Raw genomic sequence first — 22,306 nt, forward strand, 5'->3', positions numbered from 1 at the left:
CAAACACGTCTGCCGCGGCTCTGATATACGGACCGTTTAAATGAAACTGTGTTGCACACCGGTCAATTATTGTAGTAACACGATTGCACGTAACAACAAAACGAACTGCGACTGGTCGTTTAGATGTCTCCGTCGCATCACATGCAAGCAGGCAATTCGCTGCACCCACAAAAAACGAATCGGCCAAAGGGGAAAATGTATCGCCCGATACCGATAATTACAAAATTCAGAATATCAGCCGATTTATCATCCTCTGCGATATATCAGTCAACCACTACAATAATTGATTAAAATTATTAAAATAAAATAATTGATTCAGTGTTTTCAGATGTTTCATGTACTGCCCCATTCGAGTCTCGACCTGCTCCCAAACTGACATTCCAGCATCAATACAGGATACATTTATGTGTAAAAGCATTTTTTTTAGGTCAGTAAGATTTTAAGAGTGCATGTCTCTAAAATAAAAGTCACTCAAAGGCAAGTCTGTTGACTCAAGGTATTTGTAAATGATAAAAAACATGAAACACAGTCTCATCTGTCTGTCTGTCTGTTTTTTACGGGGAAATTAGGTGTGTAGCTGCATACACTGAAATTAAAAAAAAGATAGTTTTTAACAAAAAGACAACACTAAATTTGGGTAAATTTTTTATGCACACACAAACACTGAATTTGAACTGCACAGCTGGAGATCTTGTAGCATTCGAACTTCCTCATTAAAATGGCATGGTGTCATCAGGTCTCTGGGACAGATACAGAGAGACAGATACAGAAAATAATTAATAATTACACATATGTCTCTTTATGTATTGAAAGGAAAACATTAAACAAAGTAATAAGACTTAACATTTTCCATCTCTGCGTGATGCCGAGCAGAGAGCACCATTTCACCTGTATCCCCCCCAATTCTTTGACCTCCTGAACCTCACAACCATATACCAATATGTTGATTGCACATTTACATAATTTCTCATCAGTGACATTGGACTTGTCTGCCAGAACACTCACATAGAAGTGCTAAAGAATACAAAATGTCTTTGAAATGTAATGTCTTTTGAAACATAATTTAATTCAGTGTTGTTTTGTGTCTTTATAATACCAGCTTCTAAACCTGACATTGCATGCAACAGGAGTTTGGATCATACATGCTACATTAAGAATCAATGTTTTGATGACACAAACAGATTTCCCATCATGTAGAAAGAGGTTTAGTTTAGAAACTTAGTTAAGATTAATACAGCAGACTGACTGATGCCTAAAACATCAAACGACACACCCAAGTGTCATTTTAGCTATAAAGCTAGTGCCATGTAACACAAAAGTGCTGTAATCAGGACTTTCACTTTTAAAACGAGCTATTTTCAACTTAGATAATTTGATGTGACACAGTTCTTGTTTAAATGAGACAAACCTTGAATCACAGTGAGATTTTCTCCGTTTTCTTAACGATCTTTACCTGTTCATGTTTGAGCAATAAGCCTGAGTTGCAGTGGAGTCACGTCAACTCCCCACTTTGAATGATTGGCTAGAGAATAGCTGTCAGCCTAGAACTAGTGGACCAATGGGGACATAAACCCCACCCTGTTTTGCATGAAACTCTACCTGCAAAATTTGGATGCCCAAGTGAAGAACTTTGAAATGTGAGCAAAGAAAAACACAGCAAGTGTGCAAAAATTTTAAATAAGATCAAAAAATGTCAGAGAGAGCAATGTAATCAAGGAAAACATTATTTTGTTTGCAATTCTGATTAATTTGCTTTCGATTTTCATGTTTTTCAATATATTTTAAATGTGTTTTGAGGTCACACCTCAAAAGAACTCTGAATCTTGTAGTGCAGCCAGCGTTCGCAATGTCTTGTTCCCTTCGTCTCAGGGAACCGAGGTTACGTTCATAACCTAGACGTTCCCTTATGACTCAGTACACTTGACATTGCGTTTGCTAACGCATATGGGGAACAGAATTCCATCACGCCATACTACACAACATAATCTTCCAGAGAGGAAACATGACGCCGCAGTCCTGAGGGACGGTGACCGACATGAGTGTGCCGCAAGTGAGTGACCCTCATGTTGGGCCAGGAGGGGAGCACTCAGATTGAATATATGAACTATAGTCATATAGTATGAATTAACCCTGTCACGAACCCAGACGGGAAGCTAGTATATTTATAATGAAAGTGCTTGTGACTTCATGGTAAATTACAATGGCCTGAATGCAGGCGGTTGTGTAAAATGATGGGGAGCCCGTACTTAAAGGGAGCGGCATCAGTATATGTTTGGCAAACAAAATAGCAAGCGCTCTAAACAGAGTGGACTTGTGAACAGAGAGACATTACATCTAGGTTGTAAAACCTTGTGAAGGTGTTTTGAGAAGACCATCCTGCTGCAAAACCATGAGGAGGCCATGCCTCTAGTTGAGTGACAATTTAATCATCTTGCTCCTCTAAGGAACTTTATGATTAAATCAAGTTTGCTAGTGGCGCCGGTTTAAGGTGCGTGATACGCAGATATAGTCGCCACATAAACTTTGAGCATTGATGGAGTGAGTCCTGCGTCTAATCACTCTTGAAGAAATACGAGAATTTCATGTCTGGGGCAACTACTGGATCTTTGCCATGTGAAAGACACCAATCAGTGAACATGTGACGAGGAGGAGGGCGTGGCCGGGCTGTGATGGAGCACGAGAGAGAGATGCACGCGGCCACGTTGCATGTTTGTTTATGTTGGTTTTAAGTTCATTTATATCATAAACTTTACATTGACTGTTCAGCCGGTTCCCGCCTCCTCCTTGCCTGTCCTTATACTGTTACAGAACACATTCCATTTTAGTGTGTAGAGGTGTCTCTTGGACGGCGCTCTGGCCTGTAAAATGGTGTTCATCACTGAATGTGTCAGTTCTGCCGCGTTTAGTGCACTCCGCTCAAAGGCCGCACATGTAGGCTTCGCAGCTCTGGCTGGGGATGCCAATCCGTGCCTTGTGTTTGTGAGAGAAGATCTTTCTTCAGCTGTATTTTACATAGAGGCCCGTCCAGTATTTCTACCATCTCCAAAAACCAGGACTGATTGGGCTATTCTGGTGCAATTAACATAATTGTTTCCATGTCCACTCAGACTTTGCTGATGACAGAATGAAGAAGGCGCAACGGGGGAAGCGCATACTTGCGTTTCGCCGGCCATACGTGGGCCAGTGTGTCGTGGCGACACATATACGCCACTACTGTTGTGTTGTCCGAACAAATCAGAATGTGGTGATTCACAATATCGGAATGAAAAACTCTCCAAGCTAGAAATTTCTAGGTATTGAATGTCAGGCGTCCATTAATCTGTGTTGGATGCATTTGTGGTCAGCACTTTCTTTCTGAAAACTTGACCCAGCATAACACGCTGTTGGTAGAAGGCTGGCGCTGTCCATGGTGCTAGAGCAGCCAGACAGTGGCAAGTTACCGCAATGCACATGAAAATGAAATGACTTCAGTGGTAATGTTTTTTGGTTTTTTTTAGTTTGAACTGAAACAGACACCGAAGAATGGTCTGTACGTGCTTGTTCATGAGATGTGCACGTATGAACTCCTAAAAAGGAGATTTACTGGCTGGGGGAAAAGTGTGCTTTTTGCCCAGTTGACATTAGACCAGATTTTCCATATGATAAAGCAGCAAGTTTCTGTATTCGCTCAGTAGTGCCTCTGACTGGCTAGTAATAACCAATCGCTGAGGTAATTTAAAACACACACACACACACACCGTTCAATTACGATGGGGCGAGCACTGCATTGATACATTTTGTGAACGTGCAGGGAGCCAGAGACAGACTGAAATTAAGAACTTTAAGTAGATACACAGTTCCCTCCTACGCAAATCTAAAAAGCCGCAGGTAACGCGGAGCAATTGGTACATGAAGTACGCGTCCTTCAGATCTATTTACGCAAATCAGTCCAGAGGATGGATGTGCAATAAGATCTGTCTCTGAATTAACATTCTGAATGGGTGTGTCGCGAGCGATTCAAGCATCTCAGAACTAGAATGGCAGAAGCCTGCTGTCCTTCTCCAGAACGAGGAATTAATGGCTGTAACTCCCGCTGTGTGTGTCGCAGTCTGTGCACGCAACACCGGATATCATGTGGTCGGACCACAGATTGTGCTCGATCGTTGTAAACACCAGCTCTGACACTCCCGTGAGGACTTGTCACGCATTCGCACAGCGGGACTGCAAGCTTATTAATTCATATGAAACAATCTCTATCACATTCTTTGCAAGAAGATTGTGTATTTCGGCTCGTAACACTGGCGCATCTTCGGACGGAACCACTGAAACGGGGCGGCCGGCATGCAAATTGGATCATATAACCATGTTCGATTGTTTTTTAGCACCCAGTTGGAATGCCAGTAAGAGCTCGCCACGCGTCCGCGTAACAGAACAGAGGGAAATTTGGTATGTTCATTACATGGTATAATGTGCCGCTCACCACTGGGAAGCGGTTGCGCACAATGTGAGGCTTTGAGGAGGGAAAGCTCTTTATTGAAAAAGTGTGAGTGTCTCCTGCATGTGCAACGAGCACTGTAATCTTTTTTCAATCTTTGTAATTCATTACAATATATAATGCGCAGCTCACCATTGGGAAGCGGTTGTGCAAAATATGTGGGCTTTGAAGTGGGAAAGCCCTTTTATTGAAAAAGTGTGCATCTTGTGCGAGACCATTCTTGAAATGCGATAATCGTTTTCTTCCCCGTGATCCACATTAGAGAGGATGTAATCGCTACGCAGGCGAGCTGAATAGGGTGTGTGCCAGGATTTTGACAGTTCATTATGAACTTCAGGGAAGAATGGGGCAGATCTATGGGACACAGTCGCTTGGCGGTGTCCGGACTGCAGGAACCTTTCATCAAGGTGAGATTGTGTAAGTTCCTCTGGAGGAGACCACTTGATATCAAGCTCTTCAACATGCTCCTCGCCCTCGCTGGGGGAAGGGGCGGTAGCGTCATCCACTGACCACTCACCTGATGCAGTGAGAGACATGACATCATCATCATCCCCGGCATCAGAACCGCCAAATGAGACGAGGCTGTGCGATCTTGCGGAGGGCCAGAGCTCATCACACACATAATGTATCGGCATAGACAAGTTACATGGAGATTGAGCGGCTCGTGGGACGTGTGCCGGAACAAGGACCACCTCAAATTCATCCTGCTCGACCATGCGGCCCACCATGCCTCCTCGTGTGATCCCTCGGGTGTCACAGAAGAGGCGGGTGGGAGGGCACGGGAGGCTGAATCATCGCTTAGAACAAGGGCGATTCGTGAGTGAAGCGTCTTGAGACTCATGCCCTCACATTGAGGACAGTCTGTCCCCATGAGAGCTGACTCTGCGCGGGCATGGTGCTCTCTGACGGCGGGATGTGCCTCTCGCACAAGGAACACTTACGGAATGACATCTTTAAAAAGATGTGAACATGAAACACTGTATATATATATATATATACAGTTGAAGTCAGAAGTTTACATACACTTAGGTTTAAGGACAATACAGGTCCATCGTTTAGGATATCTACTTTGTGCATGACACAAGTACTTTTTCCAACAATTGTTTACAGACAGATTGTTTCATTTTTAATTGACTATATCACAATTCCAGTGGGTCAGAAGTTTACATACACAAGTTAACTGCCTTTAAGCAGCTTGGAAAATTCCAGAAAATGATGTCAAGTCTTTAGACAGTTAGCCAATTAACTTCTGATAGGAGGTGTACTGAATTGGAGGTGTACCTGTGGATGTATTTTAAAGCCTACCTTCAAACTCAGTGCCTCTTGGCTTGACATCATGGGAAAATCAAAAGAAATCAGCCAAGACCTCAGAAAAAAATTTTGGACCTCCACAAGTCTGGTTCATCCTTGGGAGCAATTTCCAAATGCCTGAAGGTACCACATTCATCTGTACAAACAATAGTATGCAAGTATAAACACCATGGGACCATGCAGCCATCATACTGCTCAGGAAGGTGACGCATTCTGTCTCCTAGAGATTAACGTAGTTTGGTGCAAAAGTACAAATCAATCCCAGAACAACAGCAAAGGACCTTGTGAAGATGCTGGAGGAAACAGGTAGACATGTATCTATATCCACAGTAAAATGAGTCCTATATCGACATAACCTGAAAGGTTGCTCATTAAGGAAGGAGCTACTGCTCCAAAAACACCATTAAAGAGCCAGACTATAGTTTGCAAGTGCACATTGGGACAAAGATCTTACTTTTTGGAGAAATGTCCTCTGGTCTAATGAAAAAAAAAATTGTTTGACCATAATGACCATTGTTATGTTTGGAGAAAAAAGGGTGAGAATACCATCCCAACTGTGAATCATGGGGGTGGCAGCATCATGCCAGTGCACTTCTTAAAATAGGTGGCATCATGAGGAAGGAAAATTATGTGGATATATTGAAGCAACATCACAAGGCATAGCCAGAAAGTTAAAGCTCGGTCGCAAATGGGTCTTCCAAATGGACAATGACCCCAAGCATACCTCCAAAGTTGTGGCAAAATGGCTTAAGGACAACAAAGTCAAGGTATTGGAGTGGCCATCACAAAGCCCTGACCTCAATCCGATAGAAAATTTGTGGGCAGAACTGAAAAAGTGTGTGCGAGCAAGGAGGCCTACAAACCTGACTTAGTTACACCAGTTCTGTCTGGAGGAATGGGCCAAAATTCCAGCAACTTATTGTGAGAAGCTTGTGGAAGGCTACCAAAAACATTTTACCCAAGTTAAACAGTTTAAAGGCAATGCTACCGAATACTAACAAAGTGTATGTAAACTTCTGACCCACTGGGAATGTTATGAAAGAAATAAAAGCTGAAATAAATCATTCTGTCTACTATTATACTGACATTTCACATTCTTAAAATAGTGATCCTAACTGACCTTAGACAGGGAATGTTTTCTACGATTAAATGTCAGGAATTGTGAAAAACTTAGTTTAAATGTATTTGGCTAAGGTGTATGTAAACTTCTGACTTCAACTGTATATTAGAATATTGCCATTATTGTAGAGAGGTTTCAACTAGGTCGTGTGGTTAGGGTGGAGCTAATGGAGCCACAGCAGTTTCTGGACCAATACTTGCGCCATCTACAGTTTTGAAGCGTAATTTGTTTTCTTCCTAATCTGGAATGCCCAATTCCCAATGCGCTCTAAATCCTCGTGGTGGCATAGTGACTCACCTCAATCTGGGTGGCAGAGGATGAATCTCAGTTGCCTCCGCATATGAGACATCAATCCACGCATCTTATCACGTGGCTTGTTGAGAGCTTTCCCAAGAAGATGTAGCGCGTGTGGAAGCCCACGCTATTCTCCGTGGCATCCACGCACAACAAACCACACGCCCCACAGAGAGCGAGAACCACATTATAGCGACCACGAAGAGGTTAACCCAACGTGACTCTACCCACCCTAGCAACCGGGCCTATTGGTTGCTTAGGAAGCCTGACTGGATTCACTCAGCACACCCTGGATTCGAATTTGTGACTCCAGGTGTGGTAGTCAGCATCTTTACTTGCTGAGCTACCCAGGCCCCCCTGAAGCGTAATTTCTTACATTTGTTTGCTTTATTAGATTTTAAACATGCTGTTTTGACATTGTTTTCCATTTGATGACTCTTAAACATTTATTGGTAACACTTTTCAATAAGGTTCCATTTGTTAACATCAGTTAATGCAGTAGGTATCATGAACAACATTTTTATCCATTATTTATTAATCTTGGTGATGTTAATGGATAAACACACAATTGTTCTTTGTTAGTTCATAGAGCATGAACTAATGTTAACATATACAACTTTTAATTTAAAAAATATATTAGTAAATGTTAAAATTAATTCATTCTGAAAATTAATTCAAGACACATACTGTACCTCATTGCTGCTGGCAGTACCTTGTTCTCCTCTTGGAAGTGACTCCTGAACAAAGGCTTCTATCTTGTAACTAGGGCTGAAACGATTATTCGACGTTATCGACAACGTCGACAATAAAAGATTGTCGACAAAAATTTTCATTGTCGAATAGTCGTTTGATCTTAACGTAACATAAGATCATATGAAACTCTAATGATTGCACACAAGATCAGCACTGCAGCTCGTGCCTGACTGAGGAGAGGAAGAAAACACATCTCACAGTCCAGACACACTCTAAACTTTCCAAACAGCTTCAGGTGATGTAGATCGCAAAGTATGAGGGAATTTTAATGCAAAAATACTAAATAAGTAAATACAGAAGCACTCTTGTTGTGGAATAAGCAGAGCCAGAGCTGACACTCAGCTTAAGCAAAACTTGCGTGTCGAGCGTCTTTAAAGGAAACACCCCGGTGTTACATCTTTGCAGTTCTATTTAATGCGTTATAGCTTTATTAAAGTTAAAATAATAAGGAAACTGGCATTTCTCTGTGCAGTCAGTGCCTCTTCTATGAGTTGTGCTAAGTGTCCCGATCTAAGGGGGAGAGACTGAAACTGCACCCGGATGAGGCACACTCTGGCGCGGGGACGCTCGTCCCTTGAGCGTGTGCACTTGCTGCAACTAGATTATAACGTGATGGCTCGTGACTTATTGAATCATAAAATATGTCACTGTGCATTTCTTATGAAGAAAATTGGAAATACGCAGCTTTATTAATACGAGATAGTTTGTTTTTTCGTGAGTTAAAGATGGATTGAAGTGAACAGAAAGGTGAGAGAGGGTAGTCTTCACCCCATTATACACTGCAACAAAATATGTTTTTGATTTGTTTTGGCTTGTTTTCCAATATAAATATCTAAAACTCTTTAAAACAATGTACAATTACTTTAGCAGCTATACTGCAGAAGAAAAAATTGTTATCTGAGTGTCGAATATAATATTAAAAATATAAATATTTTTAAATATCTAAAAATCCTTTAAAAGATGCATTCACCTGAGAAGCAGCATATAAGATATTTAGACTTGCTTTTAGAGAATAGATCCTGAATATAAGTATATTTTGTCTTCACTCGCAGAAGTATAACCAAGTGAAAAAATACACTTATATACAAATTACACATATTTAAGATACATTCTCTTAAAGCAAGTCTAAATATCCTATATGTTGCTTCTCAAGTAAATGTATCTTGTTTTAAGGATTTCTAGACAATTTTAAATGGAAAAAAAGACAAATACACTTGATAATTTCTTTTTTGTAGTGAATTTTTTACTGAATTAAACATAATAAAAAGTCTTTTTTCCATTTAATTCAGTGAATGTCATTTAGAAGTATTTTTAAAAGATGATTTTGTCCTCTTTATTGTTAGTAAGCACGTTTAATACAACCTTTTAAGTCGGGGCACAAGCTGAATAGTCGATTTAGAGCTAATGATTAATCACTGCAATAATCGCCCAAATAGTTGAATAATCGTTCTAATAATCATTAGATTAGTCGATTATCAAAATAATCGTTAGTTGCAGCCCTACTTGTAACACATTTTTGGTTGATTTATAATTGTTGTTCAGGGGGTGGCTAGTGTGGTCTGGAGGGAAATAGGGAAATACATTTCAGAGATAATTTCAAAGTTCTCCAAAAGAATTAGAGTCCACCATTTCCTCATAATGGGAAGGTCACACTTGACAGAATTTATTTTTTTATTTTTTAAATATCAACTGCAACAACAGCATGAAGTCCAATTTAATTACTTGAAGTGGTAACACATTACTTACAGAGGTAAAATCAAATGGTGCACCCAAGACAATGTGCATAGCATACTGAAAAACAACAAAAACAAATTCAAGTACAGTTCAAATTGCATTAAAAGTACTATGCAAATATGTGTTTACAGTATGGTATATGCCAGGTTAAGCATGATCCATATTCTACCAGTTGAGCTACAGAGCTTCTGCATTTCAACCGGTAGAGATAGTGCAAGGATGATAGTAAAGACAATGTTTTGCACTGGTGGTTGATGGTGTGTCTCTGACCACTGGCGTGGGCACTGTTGCACTGGTGGTTGATGGTGTGTCTCTAACCGCTGGCGTGGGCACTGGTGGTTGATGGTGTGTCTCTAACCGCTGGCGTGGTCACTGTTGCACTGGTGGTTGATGGTGTGTCTCTGACCACTGGCGTGGGCACTGTTGCACTGGTGGTTGATGGTGTGTCTCTAACCACTGGCGTGGGCACTGTTGCACTAGTGGTTGATGGTGTGTCTCTGACCGCTGGCGTGGGTACTGGTGGTTGATGGTGTGTCTCTAACCGCTGGCGTGGTCACTGTTGCACTGGTGGTTGATGGTGTGTCTCTAACCGCTGGCGTGGGCACTGCTGCACTGGTGGTTGATGGTGTGTCTTTAAACGCTGGCATGGGCACTGTTGCACTGGTGGTTGATGGTGTGTCTCTAACTGCTGGCGTGGTCACTGTTGATTGATGGTGTGTCTCTAACCACTGGCGTGGGCACTGTTGCACTGGTGGTTGATGGTGTGTCTCTAACCGCTGGCATGGTCACTGCTGCACTGGTGGTTGATGGTGTGTCTCTAACCACTGACATGGTCACTGCTGCACTGGTGGTTGATGCTGTGTCTCTAACCGCTGGCATGGTCACTGCTGCACTGGTGGTTGATGGTGTGTCTCTAACCGCTGGCATGGTCACTGCTGCACTGGTGGTTGATGGTGTGTCTCTAACCGCTGACATGGTCACTGCTGCACTGGTGGTTGATGCTGTGTCTCTAACCGCTGGCATGGTCACTGCTGCACTGGTGGTTGATGGTGTGTCTCTAACCGCTGGCATGGTCACTGCTGCACTGTTGGTTGATGGTGTGTCTCTAACCGCTGGCATGGTCACTGCTGCACTGGTGGTTGATAGTGTCCCTAACCGCTGGCGTGGTCACTGCTGCACTGGTGTTTGATGGTGTGTCTCTGACTGCTGGTATGGGCACTGTTGCACTGGTGGTTCAAATGCTACAGGTGGTTTACTGCAAATTAAAGTAAATATAAATATTTGTGCTACATATATTGACAAACAGCCCAAGGTGTTTTTATCTCCATGGACAACTTGCCATGTTGGAGTGGCTTTGGAGATGTAATTTTAAGTTGTCCAGTCTTGTCGGCTTAAACACACTTGCCATGCAAAAAGTGCAACATGTTTTTCATTGCTGCAACTGAGGTAATATTTGGCGTCTCCGAATCGTAATATGTCTCTACAAGGGGAAAAATGCACCACACGCAATGCTCAATTTTGGGAACTTTTACAGATGCAACAAAATACTTACAGCGCTCAAGAGTATTAGTAGGCTACCATAAACTCACAAACCAGAGGCCTAAACAAAACAAAACAAAACAAAACAAAAGGGAACAAACCATTTATGTTCAGAAATATATATATATATATATATATATATATTTTTTTTAAGTTTCAGTGACTTTATCGGAATGCCTATTTACATAACACAATCCGAAGGGTATCGAAATGTCCCCAGAAAAATATTTGATTATTAAAGCATGTAAAAAAAATAAATAAAAAAAAAGTCAAGCTTCAATAAGAGTAACAAGAAACTCACCTGCAGATTGAGTAGTAATCAGATAAAAACTAAGCATTAATATATAGATACAATGTTCACCAAATAATGCTAGATTTATTAAGATATTACAAAGACAGCAACTCACCGTGTCCTCCACCATGATCGTTGTGTTGTCATTAGCGCCGCCCTAACTTCCGGCCTGAGACTGCTGGCCTGAAACTGCTGTGTGGCTCTGCAGATGGATACGATTGGAGTTCACCGCGCGTGCAAGCGAGGGGCGGAGAATGCTGGTGGGGGAAGACTGACGCACAACAGCTGATTGGTTACTAGTGCTGTCAATCAAAAGCAGCCATGTCAAGTGGGGGAAAAACGGTATGAGCAGTTATTTCGAGAGATCAGCAGATTTGTTTATAAATGCAACCATAACTGTAGGTAATTTAGGCGCTGATAATATTTAGTTGCGCCAGTGCAGTCGGTCGACATTATGTTTCCTTCATGTGGATAATAACATTGCCGGGGCAGTTTGTCATCGATGTCAAGAGCGGAATAATCAAACTGAACCTGCTTCGCGTTTAATGTGACCCTACAGTTTGCGTTGGAGAAAACGTATGTCGAGCCAATGATGTCAGGAAAGCATTACAAGGGTCAAGAAGTCAGTTGCTGCATCAAATATTTCATATTTGGATTTAACATCATATTTTGGGTAAGTGCTTTTTTTTGCGGAACCACCACCATACCTCTTTGTTCATAATGTCATGTTCCTCTATGGCATTGCGTTTGAATGTAAAGCTGAAATATGGGTATTTCGCTCGAGTGCGAGTTCAGTTCCTTTGTTCGTTCGAAAGAAATGCGAGGAGCCGGTGTGTACTGAACTTGTCCCTGAAATTAAAATTATTAGATTCAATTGTTTTACAATTAACGACTCGATAACGTTGAACCGAACGCTTAAAACAAACTGGACGCAGCGCAACGAATAGAACGGAACGCAGGTGTCTCGAGACGCTTTTTTTAAAAGTTGACGTTCTTTTTAACCTGCACGGCGTCTAAAAAACGCGACGCTCCGGCCGAGCGAGACGCTGATATAACAACAAGACGCACCGTATGGGCGTCCATCTAGCGCATGTTTACATAGCAAGTACATTTAAAAAACAGCGCAGACGGACGCATAAACGCGTTCGCCGTGAACGGCCCCTTAGAGTCAAGCGAAACAATTTCTATGCTATCACCGATCCGTTTATCTGACAGCAGCCGAGTCAAGTGCGTCCTACTGATAATCGGCTTTCTCTCGCGATGCATCTGGACCTCATAGCAGCGCGTGCTATGAGACTTAACACATGGATCCTGTATATTGCACTAAATGTAATAACTTAAGTGACAAGAGATTAGATCAGGTCGCAATGCTTGGAAAATGCTCTAATTTCAAAGGGAGCATATATATGTCGAGATAGCATGATGTAATCCTATTTTTAATTTTTATTATTTATTATTATTCACTATGTTAGTTCAGTTTTTAGTGACTATCTGGGACACATCGCATCGTTTCACATGATAAGCTGTTTAATAACGAGCGTTATTGAGCGTTCACTGTGTTATTGTACAGCGCACCACAGAGTTCATGTACAAGCGTGTTATTGTGCGTATGTTTTCATGTATGTTGGCCCATATCGTCATAATGTGAAACTGCATTGAGATAATAAGCCTCTTCCCCTGGTGTGATCCATGCAGGGTAGTTGCAAGTGTTTTTGAAACAAAAACGAGGAAGGCATTGTGTAAAAAAAATTAAAAAAAAGAAAGTCAAATAACAATATCTCTTACTTAAATTACCATGGTGACCACAGTGTCTGCTTAAATACCATAATTACATCAGTTATTGTTACTACTGTAAAACCGTATATACACTTTACAATAAGGGTCTAGTCGTTAACATTAATGCTTTAGGTATCATGAACTAACAATGAATTTCTTTACAGCATTAATCTTGGTATATGTATCAGTTTTTCTTCTTTCATTGTTCATGTTAGTTCACATGGCATTATGTAATGTTAATGTATGCAACTTTTAAAGTAAAAAATGTATTACTAGAAATTAACATTTGCCTAACCGAGATTAATAAATGCTGTAAAAGTATTGTTTATTGTTATTTTTTGTTAATGTTAGTGAATACATTACTGCAAAGAAATTAGTACTAGCCGCCACTGTCATAAAAAAAATATACACCGATCAGCCACAACATTAAAACCACCTGCCTAATATGGTGTAGGTCCCCCTCGTGCCGCCAAAACAGCACCAACCCAAATCTCAGAATAATTTTCTGAGATTATATTCTTCTCTCCACAATTGTACAGAGCAGTACCATAGACTTTGTCAGTTCAAACCAGTCTGGCCATTCTTTGTCAGTTCAAACCAGTCTGGCCATTCTCTGTTGACCTCTCTCATCCACAAGGTGTTTCTGTCTGCAGAACTGCTGCTCACTGGATGTTTTTTATTTTTGGCACCATTCGGAGTAAATTCTAGAGACTGTTGTGCATTAAAATCCCAGGAGATCAGCAGTTACAGAAATACTCACACCAGCCTGTCTGGCACCAACAATCATGCCACGGTCCAAATCAATGAGATCACATATTTTCCCCATTCTGATGGTTGATATGAACATTAACTGAAGCTCCTGACCCATATCTGGATGATTTTTTGCACTCACTGCTGCCACACGACTTGCTGATTAGATAATCGCATGGATGATTGTTGGTGCCAGACGGGCTGGTTTGAGTATTTCTGTAACTGCTGATCTCCTGGGATTTTCACACACAACAGTCTCTAGAATTTACTCCGAATGGTGCCAAAAACAAAAAACATCCAGTGAGGGTAAGTTCTGTGGACGGAAATGCCTTGTTGATGAGAGAGGTCAACTGAGAATGGCCATACTGGTTCGAACTGACAAAGTCTACGGTAACTCAGATAACTGCTCTGTACAATTGTAGTGAGAAGAATAGTTTCTCAGAATGCTATTCTGAGATTTGGGTTGGTGCTGTTTTGGCGGCACGAGGGGGACCTACACAATATTAGGCAGGTGGTTTTAATGTTGTGGCTGATCGGTGTATAAAAAATGATTCTGAAAGCTGTTCAAACACTGTTCAAAATATTACTGTGATAATTTTTTTTATTTGTAAGGGATAGATTTTTTAATGCTCACTGCTCACTTCTTAAAAGACTGATATTTCACTAAAAATACAATTCATTGGTACTGGTTTAGGGTTGAACACACTGATTCCTTGAAACTAGGAAGTTGACATCTGACTAAGGGAAGAATTTATAGCCTTTTTGTTCTTCATTATATCAGCCAAGAACTCCTCCATATACAGTAGCTCAAGTGTACATTGCATGTTCTAGACATTCATCCACGGTTTGAAGAAGCATCAGAAAATGACATTATGTACTATGCCGAGACTGGAATGTTGAGGTCAGAATTTCCTGTTATGAGCTCACCCAAGTCATTTTGGTTTTTTTATCTTCACTTTCTTTATTTTGGTTTGGCATTTGAGGTAATTGTGACAGCAAGCACTCTAAATATATTTAAATATAAATGTGTCACAATTAAAATCTTTCATTATTTCATCATATATCATGAAACAACTATACTAAGAGCGGTATACTACTGTAGTCTTGTGTAGTTGACATTACTGACTCCCCTTGAAGAGTCAGTCCATCTCCGTGTTAACAACAGATGAAGCCAAACTGACCTGACTTGTTTATCAGAGCAGCAAACAAACTCCCCGATACACTGGATTTTTTTGTGGTGTAGTTAATATAGCAGTAAAGATTAAGTACTTGCTGTGTTGAATAAGTAAAAGCGTTAACGTAAATATTAAGTAAATTGTACATTTGTACTTAATTCAAACATGTAAAAATGTATACTCTAGCTTACAAATAAATATTACTTATGCTTATTTGGAATCTTTACAATGCGTCATCATGCATAAAACCTTGTCATATTTATTCACTTATTTGAGTAAATTTCTCAGGTAAAGAAAATAAGTACATTTTACTTTTCGAAGCTGGTGTTCCCAGCATGCTTGAATAATTAATGAGCGTGTATGGTTTCACTGTTTGCAAGTTTATTTACACCATTTTGATTGTTGATTTTGTTGTTATATTTGGTAACCTCTTTTTGAAGTGTTAAGTTCATTTTCTACTCAGAATTACCGATTAAAAGTTTTTTTGTTACTGACAAGTGTTGAGCTCTGCGTCTTGTTTATATACAGTAATTATATTATATTACTGTAATGCAAAGTAATGTTATCTAATAAACTATATCACATGCAAGAAGCTTCCCTCTGGAAGGCTTTCATATGTCATGTGGTACTCGATTAAACATGTAAATAATAAAAGTTCAAAATGTGAAGTGTTGAAATAAAATGATTATTTAAGTACCATTTACATTGGTAAGTAAAAGTTACTGTATTAACTGAAATGTTCAAGTTAACAAGTTAATGTTGAGTGAATCTACAAATTAAACTGTTTCACTGAATTGTATGGTAAAAGGCTAAAAGCGTATTATAATTGTGAATCACTATAGTGAACTAATAATAAGTGGATAAATTATTCAGTAACATCACTTGTCAAGGTATACGAGTGATTTACATTTATAGAATATTGTAGGTTCATGGACTATTGTACGTTCATATTTAAAAAATACCATAGGCACAGCATAAGGATATTTTCATCACTAGTTAAAGGTGAAATGTGTAATTTCTGGGCCACTAGCATCACCTAACAGAATGTTTTCAAACAGGTTTCCCGGACACTCCCCCTTCTGCCATTGGTTGGACAAAAAGATAGTCCCGCCCCCAAACTCACACCGTTGGTTAAGCCAGTAACGCTTTTTGGGTTTGTCAAAGCAATGTTTTAATAGCACCACAGAGACACTTTTCAGGAAATCAACCTACGAATGACTTAAGTTGTCTTTGCATGTTAAGCTAATATAGGAGCAAATATTTTAACATCAAAAGAATTACACACATCACCACCATCTTGAGCACTCTCAGAAGTGAGAATGAATTTACAAAGTGAAAGTGAGTCAGGCTCTGCTAACCTGTTTCTTAAATCAAAGCACTCCTTTGTTTCTGCTTGGCATTTTCTTGGCTATACTAGACAGGATTTTTCCACTGAAGTGTGTATCATTTCCTTTGCCTTCAGATGTATTGCTTTGGAACAAGAACACAACTAAAAATCAGTAATTTAAATTGTCACTCAACATAAAATTTAAATTAATATTTTATGAACAATAATATTTTATGGTGAGTAGTACAAAGACTGCATTGATATTAATCAGAATTAATGTTCTAAATATAATACAATGCTACAAGATAATGTCTACATAGTCTGCATGGCATAGATTGATAGGATTATCTGGAGATGATATGTGTGCACTAATGGGCACATCTTATATAATTTTCTAATATGGAATGCAAGATAGACCTCAAGGATTTTGAATTTGCTCGATTGTGCCGTGCTAAATTAGATGCAACCTTTGTATTCAATAAAGTCCAAAAACACTTAATTGTCTTTCTTGCTTCTGTCTCAGGGTCTACTGCTATTGGAAAATAGTTTTATAAATGAATAGAGATCTTATTTCTTTTTCTTTTTTTTTCTTTCAATTTTCTTACTGAAATTGAACCTCTTATCAAATATATTTAAACAGCATGTGGGTAGTTGACAGTATAGGACATCAAGATTTTAAGTTAATTATATCTAAGTTTTTTGCCAATTTTAATGACCTTTTTGCCTTCATTAGTACTTCATTAGAAAAAAAAAATTAGTTTTAGATTAATTGCAGGATGTCATGCTGCAAGACACTAAAAATACTTGTTAACTACCCATAATGTTAACTACCCATATTGTTATTAGGGATGAGCACGAGTACTCGAGTACTCAGGTACTCGGACGTGGCAGCAATGATTGATGATGAAAACAGTGATCGATAGTGATCACGCATGATGTGACTTTTCACTTAATTCGAAATCCAGTGACAATTACCTGACAACTAAACACAAACGTGTCAAAGAGGAAGCTTATTTTTAATTTTGAGATTAAGTTGTGGTTTTGAGGGGTACATTGATTGTCAGAAACATCTAATAGCAACCAAACTGATACGATGCTGCAATGCTATTGTTACGATAATCAAAAGAGAGTGTAATTAACCGTGTTTTGAACGCCTGTCTCTGCAGAACGTTTGCTAAACACGTTTTATTATCATTTAATGTAAGAATTTTGACTCGTTAATGGATATTATTTAATAAAAGTGAACGTTTGTCACTGACTATAAACCTCTCTGCCTTGCGTGACGTAACGCACACCTGCATCTCGACGAAATGAAGATTTCCGCACGAGTTTCTAAGTTAGATGTCCGATATAAAGTGACATTCCGTTGCACTTTCCCCAGTTGAAAGGTGGAAATTCCGACTCTCTGAGTTGAATGGAAAGCTTCATGAATCACAGCAAACACAATATGGAGCATCAATGCTTTCCCCACAAGAGCGAACACTTGGACGCACAACAGTATGGCAGTGGACTCAACGCGCTGAAGCAACGCATGTACAGCAGGCAAGTGTTTCAAACACTTTGACAGAGCGCAGCTAAATGGAACAGAATGCAGCGTCTTCAAAACTGAACTTCAGCTTAACACGCATATTAAAAACGCGATGGTTATGGCATCTCCTGATAAGCCAAATGCGATGTGAAAATAGACGGTTCAGACAGTCACTAAAAAAACTGGTGCATGCTTACTAAGATTACTACGGTAACCTGAAGGAAGAACAGACAGATGCGCATTGTGCACATTCTTTCCAAGCTGGGCAGCGAATCTTCAAATAATGACAAAATACGATGCATTATATTTTGATTATGCAATCTTTTGTACATTTTGTAACATTTTATTTTATAACAGCCTGTAATAATGAATAGACGATACACTGGAACAACAAGACACAATGCAACAGCTATAGACATTTGTCAGACATGTTATTATATATAAAGTTATGAACATGTCATTGCCCCTCGAGTACTCGAGTAGATAAAATGACCAAAATGCCCAGCCCTAATTGTTATCTTCTATATTACCCAAGTACAGTACATTTTCTTTGTCTAATTCCTCTTATAAGTTAGATCAAATATAACTGAAACTATGACCGTGTTTCTATATACTAAACAGTTTTTACTGAACATGAAAATTCTTGTATTGTACAGCTACACCAGTGCTAACTAACCAGTATTAACCAGCCTGGACCACTGAATTTTTTATTTTTTATTTTTTTTTGGCAGGGATATCTCTACAAAAGCACAAAACGGCTATCCATTTGGACAAATGTGTTCACTATGGAAAACAAATCACTAATAATGTTATTAAAGTCTAAATACAGATATACGTAAATAGTGTATTCTGAGCTCATTTATTAGTAAAAGAACTATGTGGGAGATACACTGTACCCGCAATCACAGTACTGTTGTCATGAATATTTCATGCACTCAGTAACGCTTGTGAGGCATAGTGTTGTGCACAATGTGGGCACCGCTGAAGAAAAGATGGAGCGTTATTATTAGAGACAAAAAAGGGCTGTTAAGACTGAAAGGACTTGGCGAAATGTGGTCCTGAACGTTGCTTTGAGTTGTGAATGGAGCTCTGGAGTTTTTAAAGCCTGTGCTGGCTTGAGATGTGCAACGTGATCTGACAAAAGGTCCTGACCTCTCTGAATCGCTGCAGTGTTCATGTTTGAAAGCAATAGTGAATACATAAACTGGAATGGCAAAGATGCAATTTAGCTCAAAGATGTGTTTCCAATGTTTTGAAGACCATAGGAAAAAATAGAAAAAGTGTTCTTGACCACTAAGGCCCACTGTTTAGAACAAATTCAGAAAACTTTTGTAGAAAATAATTTGAATAATTTAATTGACTCAAATGTTGGAATTTTGCTACTCTGAGAATTAAAATATTTACTTTTTTCCTATTGTTAAAACACAATTTGTGAGCATTAATGTCAGTTTGAACTGTGTATTTGCATTTATGTTAAAGCAGAATATCTTAGGATAGGATTGAAAGGCATGTCCAGTTATGAAAGGCTAGAAAAATCACAGCCCTATCTGTAAATGAGGACATCAGTCTCATGGGAAGAACCAGATGTCTGTTCAGATGCCACCATGTTAGAGCAGACTGCAGGAATATTATGGGAGAGTTCTACACAAGTAACTCAATCAACTGCATTGGAATTATTATAAAAAATCTCATATGAGAGAGAGATTTGGGAGGTTGGTGTTGTTGCAAGGGTTATGACCTTATGTTTGGTGAAGCTGAGGAAATCTGAAAAATGCTTGCCATCCCTTTATCACTGACGTTCGATATTCATCTGGCTCACTGGGAAGGATGTTTTTAAATTGGAACATTAATGTATACCTTGGAGAATTGCTTTCTTGGTTTATCTGGCAGTAGACTCAGAAATAAACATGTACCAGTTTTGCACCGAGACCAAAGCACCATCTTTCAGCCACTGTAAGGGTAAATATTTTGGATTTCATGCACTGAAACAACATAATACACTGAAGAAAAGGTTCAACATTCATAACGTATAGGGGGCCTGGGTAGCTCAGTGGTAAAAGACGCTGGCTACCACCCCTGGAATTCGCTAGTTCAAATCCCAGGGCATGCTGAGTGACTCCAGCCAGGTCTCCTAAGCAACCAAATTGTCCCGGTTGCTAGGGAGGGTAGAGTCACATGGGGTAACTTCCTCGTGGTCACTATAATGTGGTTCGTTCTCAGTGGGGCACGTGGTGAGTTCAGCACGGATGCCGCGGTGGATGGCGTGAAGCCTCCACACGTGCTATGTCTCCGTGGCAACGCGCTCAACAAGCCACGTGATAATATGCATGGGTTGATGGTCTCAGACACGGAGGCAACTGGGATTCATCCTACGCCACCCAGATTGAGGCAAATCACTACGCGACCATGAGGACTTAAAAAAAAAAAAAAAAAAGCACACTGGGAATTGGGCATTCCAAATTGGGTGAAAAACAAAAAACAAACAAACAGTCATAACGTATAAAAAATAAGTTGCTTCTACTCAGAAACGTAAGTGTTTCTAACATTTTTAGCTGCACTTAATTTTCATTAATGTGTACAACACAAAAATATCAATTTTAAGGGGAACTTTGAAGTAAATTAATAATCATGTGTTGCTTGAACTTTAGCTTACAAATCTATAAAATTACGATTTTAAGTACTGCTAACTCGAACAATTAAGTACAGAACTAAGGTTGTGGGAAATACCCATAAACCCTTGAGCATGAATAATTTAAGCATGTTTGTTTGGTCAAAAGGAACTCATGTAGGGATGGTAATGATTAATCGATTAATTGTCATTAATAATGTGCTTGATTAAGCTTATCGATCATTGATTAATTTCAGGACAATTGCGTTCAGTAATCATAACAGCAGATTTTGATAAGACTGTCTACTCTATACAGTCACCCGCCGCTAGCTCTGCATGTCATTATCCGGTTCACAGAAAAAGAGCCAACGCACAGATCACAGATGATGCGGGCTCAATGTAAACCATGTTTGAGCGTTTCTCTATAAATGATCATGAATGTTTTCTATACACACCATGATAGTGTGTTAAAGGACAACATGACAACAAGCACTGTTGATCTCCTTGTTTCAGACCAACCTACAATTACATCAGCGATCGCCGAGAAGGCACAAAGGTACATTCAGCTGACATCACACTCACCAGAGAAGTGGTAGCTTATGTTATATACTGTGTTTACACAGCGTGTTATGATTTGACTTAATTTCTAATAAAACAGTAAGTCCAAAGATCCGAAATATCCCACGATCCACAACATAAAGTTTTAATGAACTCAAATATGTGTACAAATTGTTGGGCCTCATGTATTCAGATAGAGTACAAAGGCAGGCCTAAAAGTCGTAAAACCTAACTCAGGCCCCCACACATTCCATGTCGTAAATTTTACTGATAAAAATTGCGCCAAAATCAAACAAAGGGAGTCCAAAACAGACTACAAATCCATGAAGCCTTGCTCACTAAAGGATCGAACTCTTAACTCCTATTGGATGAGGCACACAACAGAACGTCCCTCAAACATGACATCATCAGGAGTTAAAATACCTCTGAAATGCTTCCAGAATTGCTTCCAGCGACTTTGTTCACCGAATACAGGCGTAGTTTTTTTTTGCTGCTCTCCGGTGCAACCTCGTGGCACAAGGAAGTAATGTCCGACTTGAAACTGTAGCCATACAATCTCCATCTCGCTGGATGAGTTGAGATTACTCTGTGTTCAACCGAACACTCTCACCACCGAGCAATTCGCATCTTCATCCGTTTGCCTACAGAAGTGAAGAGATTAAAGATTTCTCTTCCATCTTCAGTCAAGTCGACATTTCTGAGTTCTCTGCCCGCCCGCTGACAATCAACAGCCGTACTGCCCGCCGACAGAGCGAGGAAACGGCCTCCCGTCATCACACGAGCCTCAAGGAACCGGGTCAAAGTTAAAGGACGGAGGAAAACACAATCTACCTGTGTCCTCATGCGATTCAAGTAAGAGGTTACGTCTGGGCAGAGATAGAGTATTATAGTGTGTTATTCTTGTGTTTCAAGGTTTTTGCTTGTACAGTTTATGGACCGCCATGTCCGCTCATTATTAATACTCAGGGTATTAATTATCACAAATTTGTTTTGCTGTATTGTAGTCCAACCAAATTGGACTGTTGTGCAATTTCGCCATCGCGGGTGAGACAGCAACTGAGTTCATC

The 22,306-nt window shown here is 39.8% G+C and overlaps 1 protein-coding gene across 2 annotated transcripts in view; it reads left to right on the forward strand.

Annotated features, from left to right (window-relative positions):
* Window positions 1–11,846: 11,846 nt before the first annotated feature.
* Window positions 11,847–22,306, forward strand: part of tspan5a (tetraspanin 5a) — a 37,749-nt gene continuing 27,289 nt past the window's right edge. The window contains exon 1 of one of the 2 annotated variants that reach the window (XM_051674130.1): window positions 11,847–12,190. In XM_051674130.1, coding sequence (XP_051530090.1) covers window positions 12,107–12,190 — 84 coding nt within the window. In that variant the 5' untranslated portion in view covers window positions 11,847–12,106. The remainder of the gene's footprint in view (window positions 12,191–22,306) is intronic. The other variant, XM_051674936.1, reaches the window with a different exon arrangement.

Source organism: Myxocyprinus asiaticus, chromosome 1, assembly GCF_019703515.2.
Source record: "Myxocyprinus asiaticus isolate MX2 ecotype Aquarium Trade chromosome 1, UBuf_Myxa_2, whole genome shotgun sequence".
Taxonomy (NCBI): Eukaryota; Metazoa; Chordata; class Actinopteri; order Cypriniformes; family Catostomidae; genus Myxocyprinus; species Myxocyprinus asiaticus.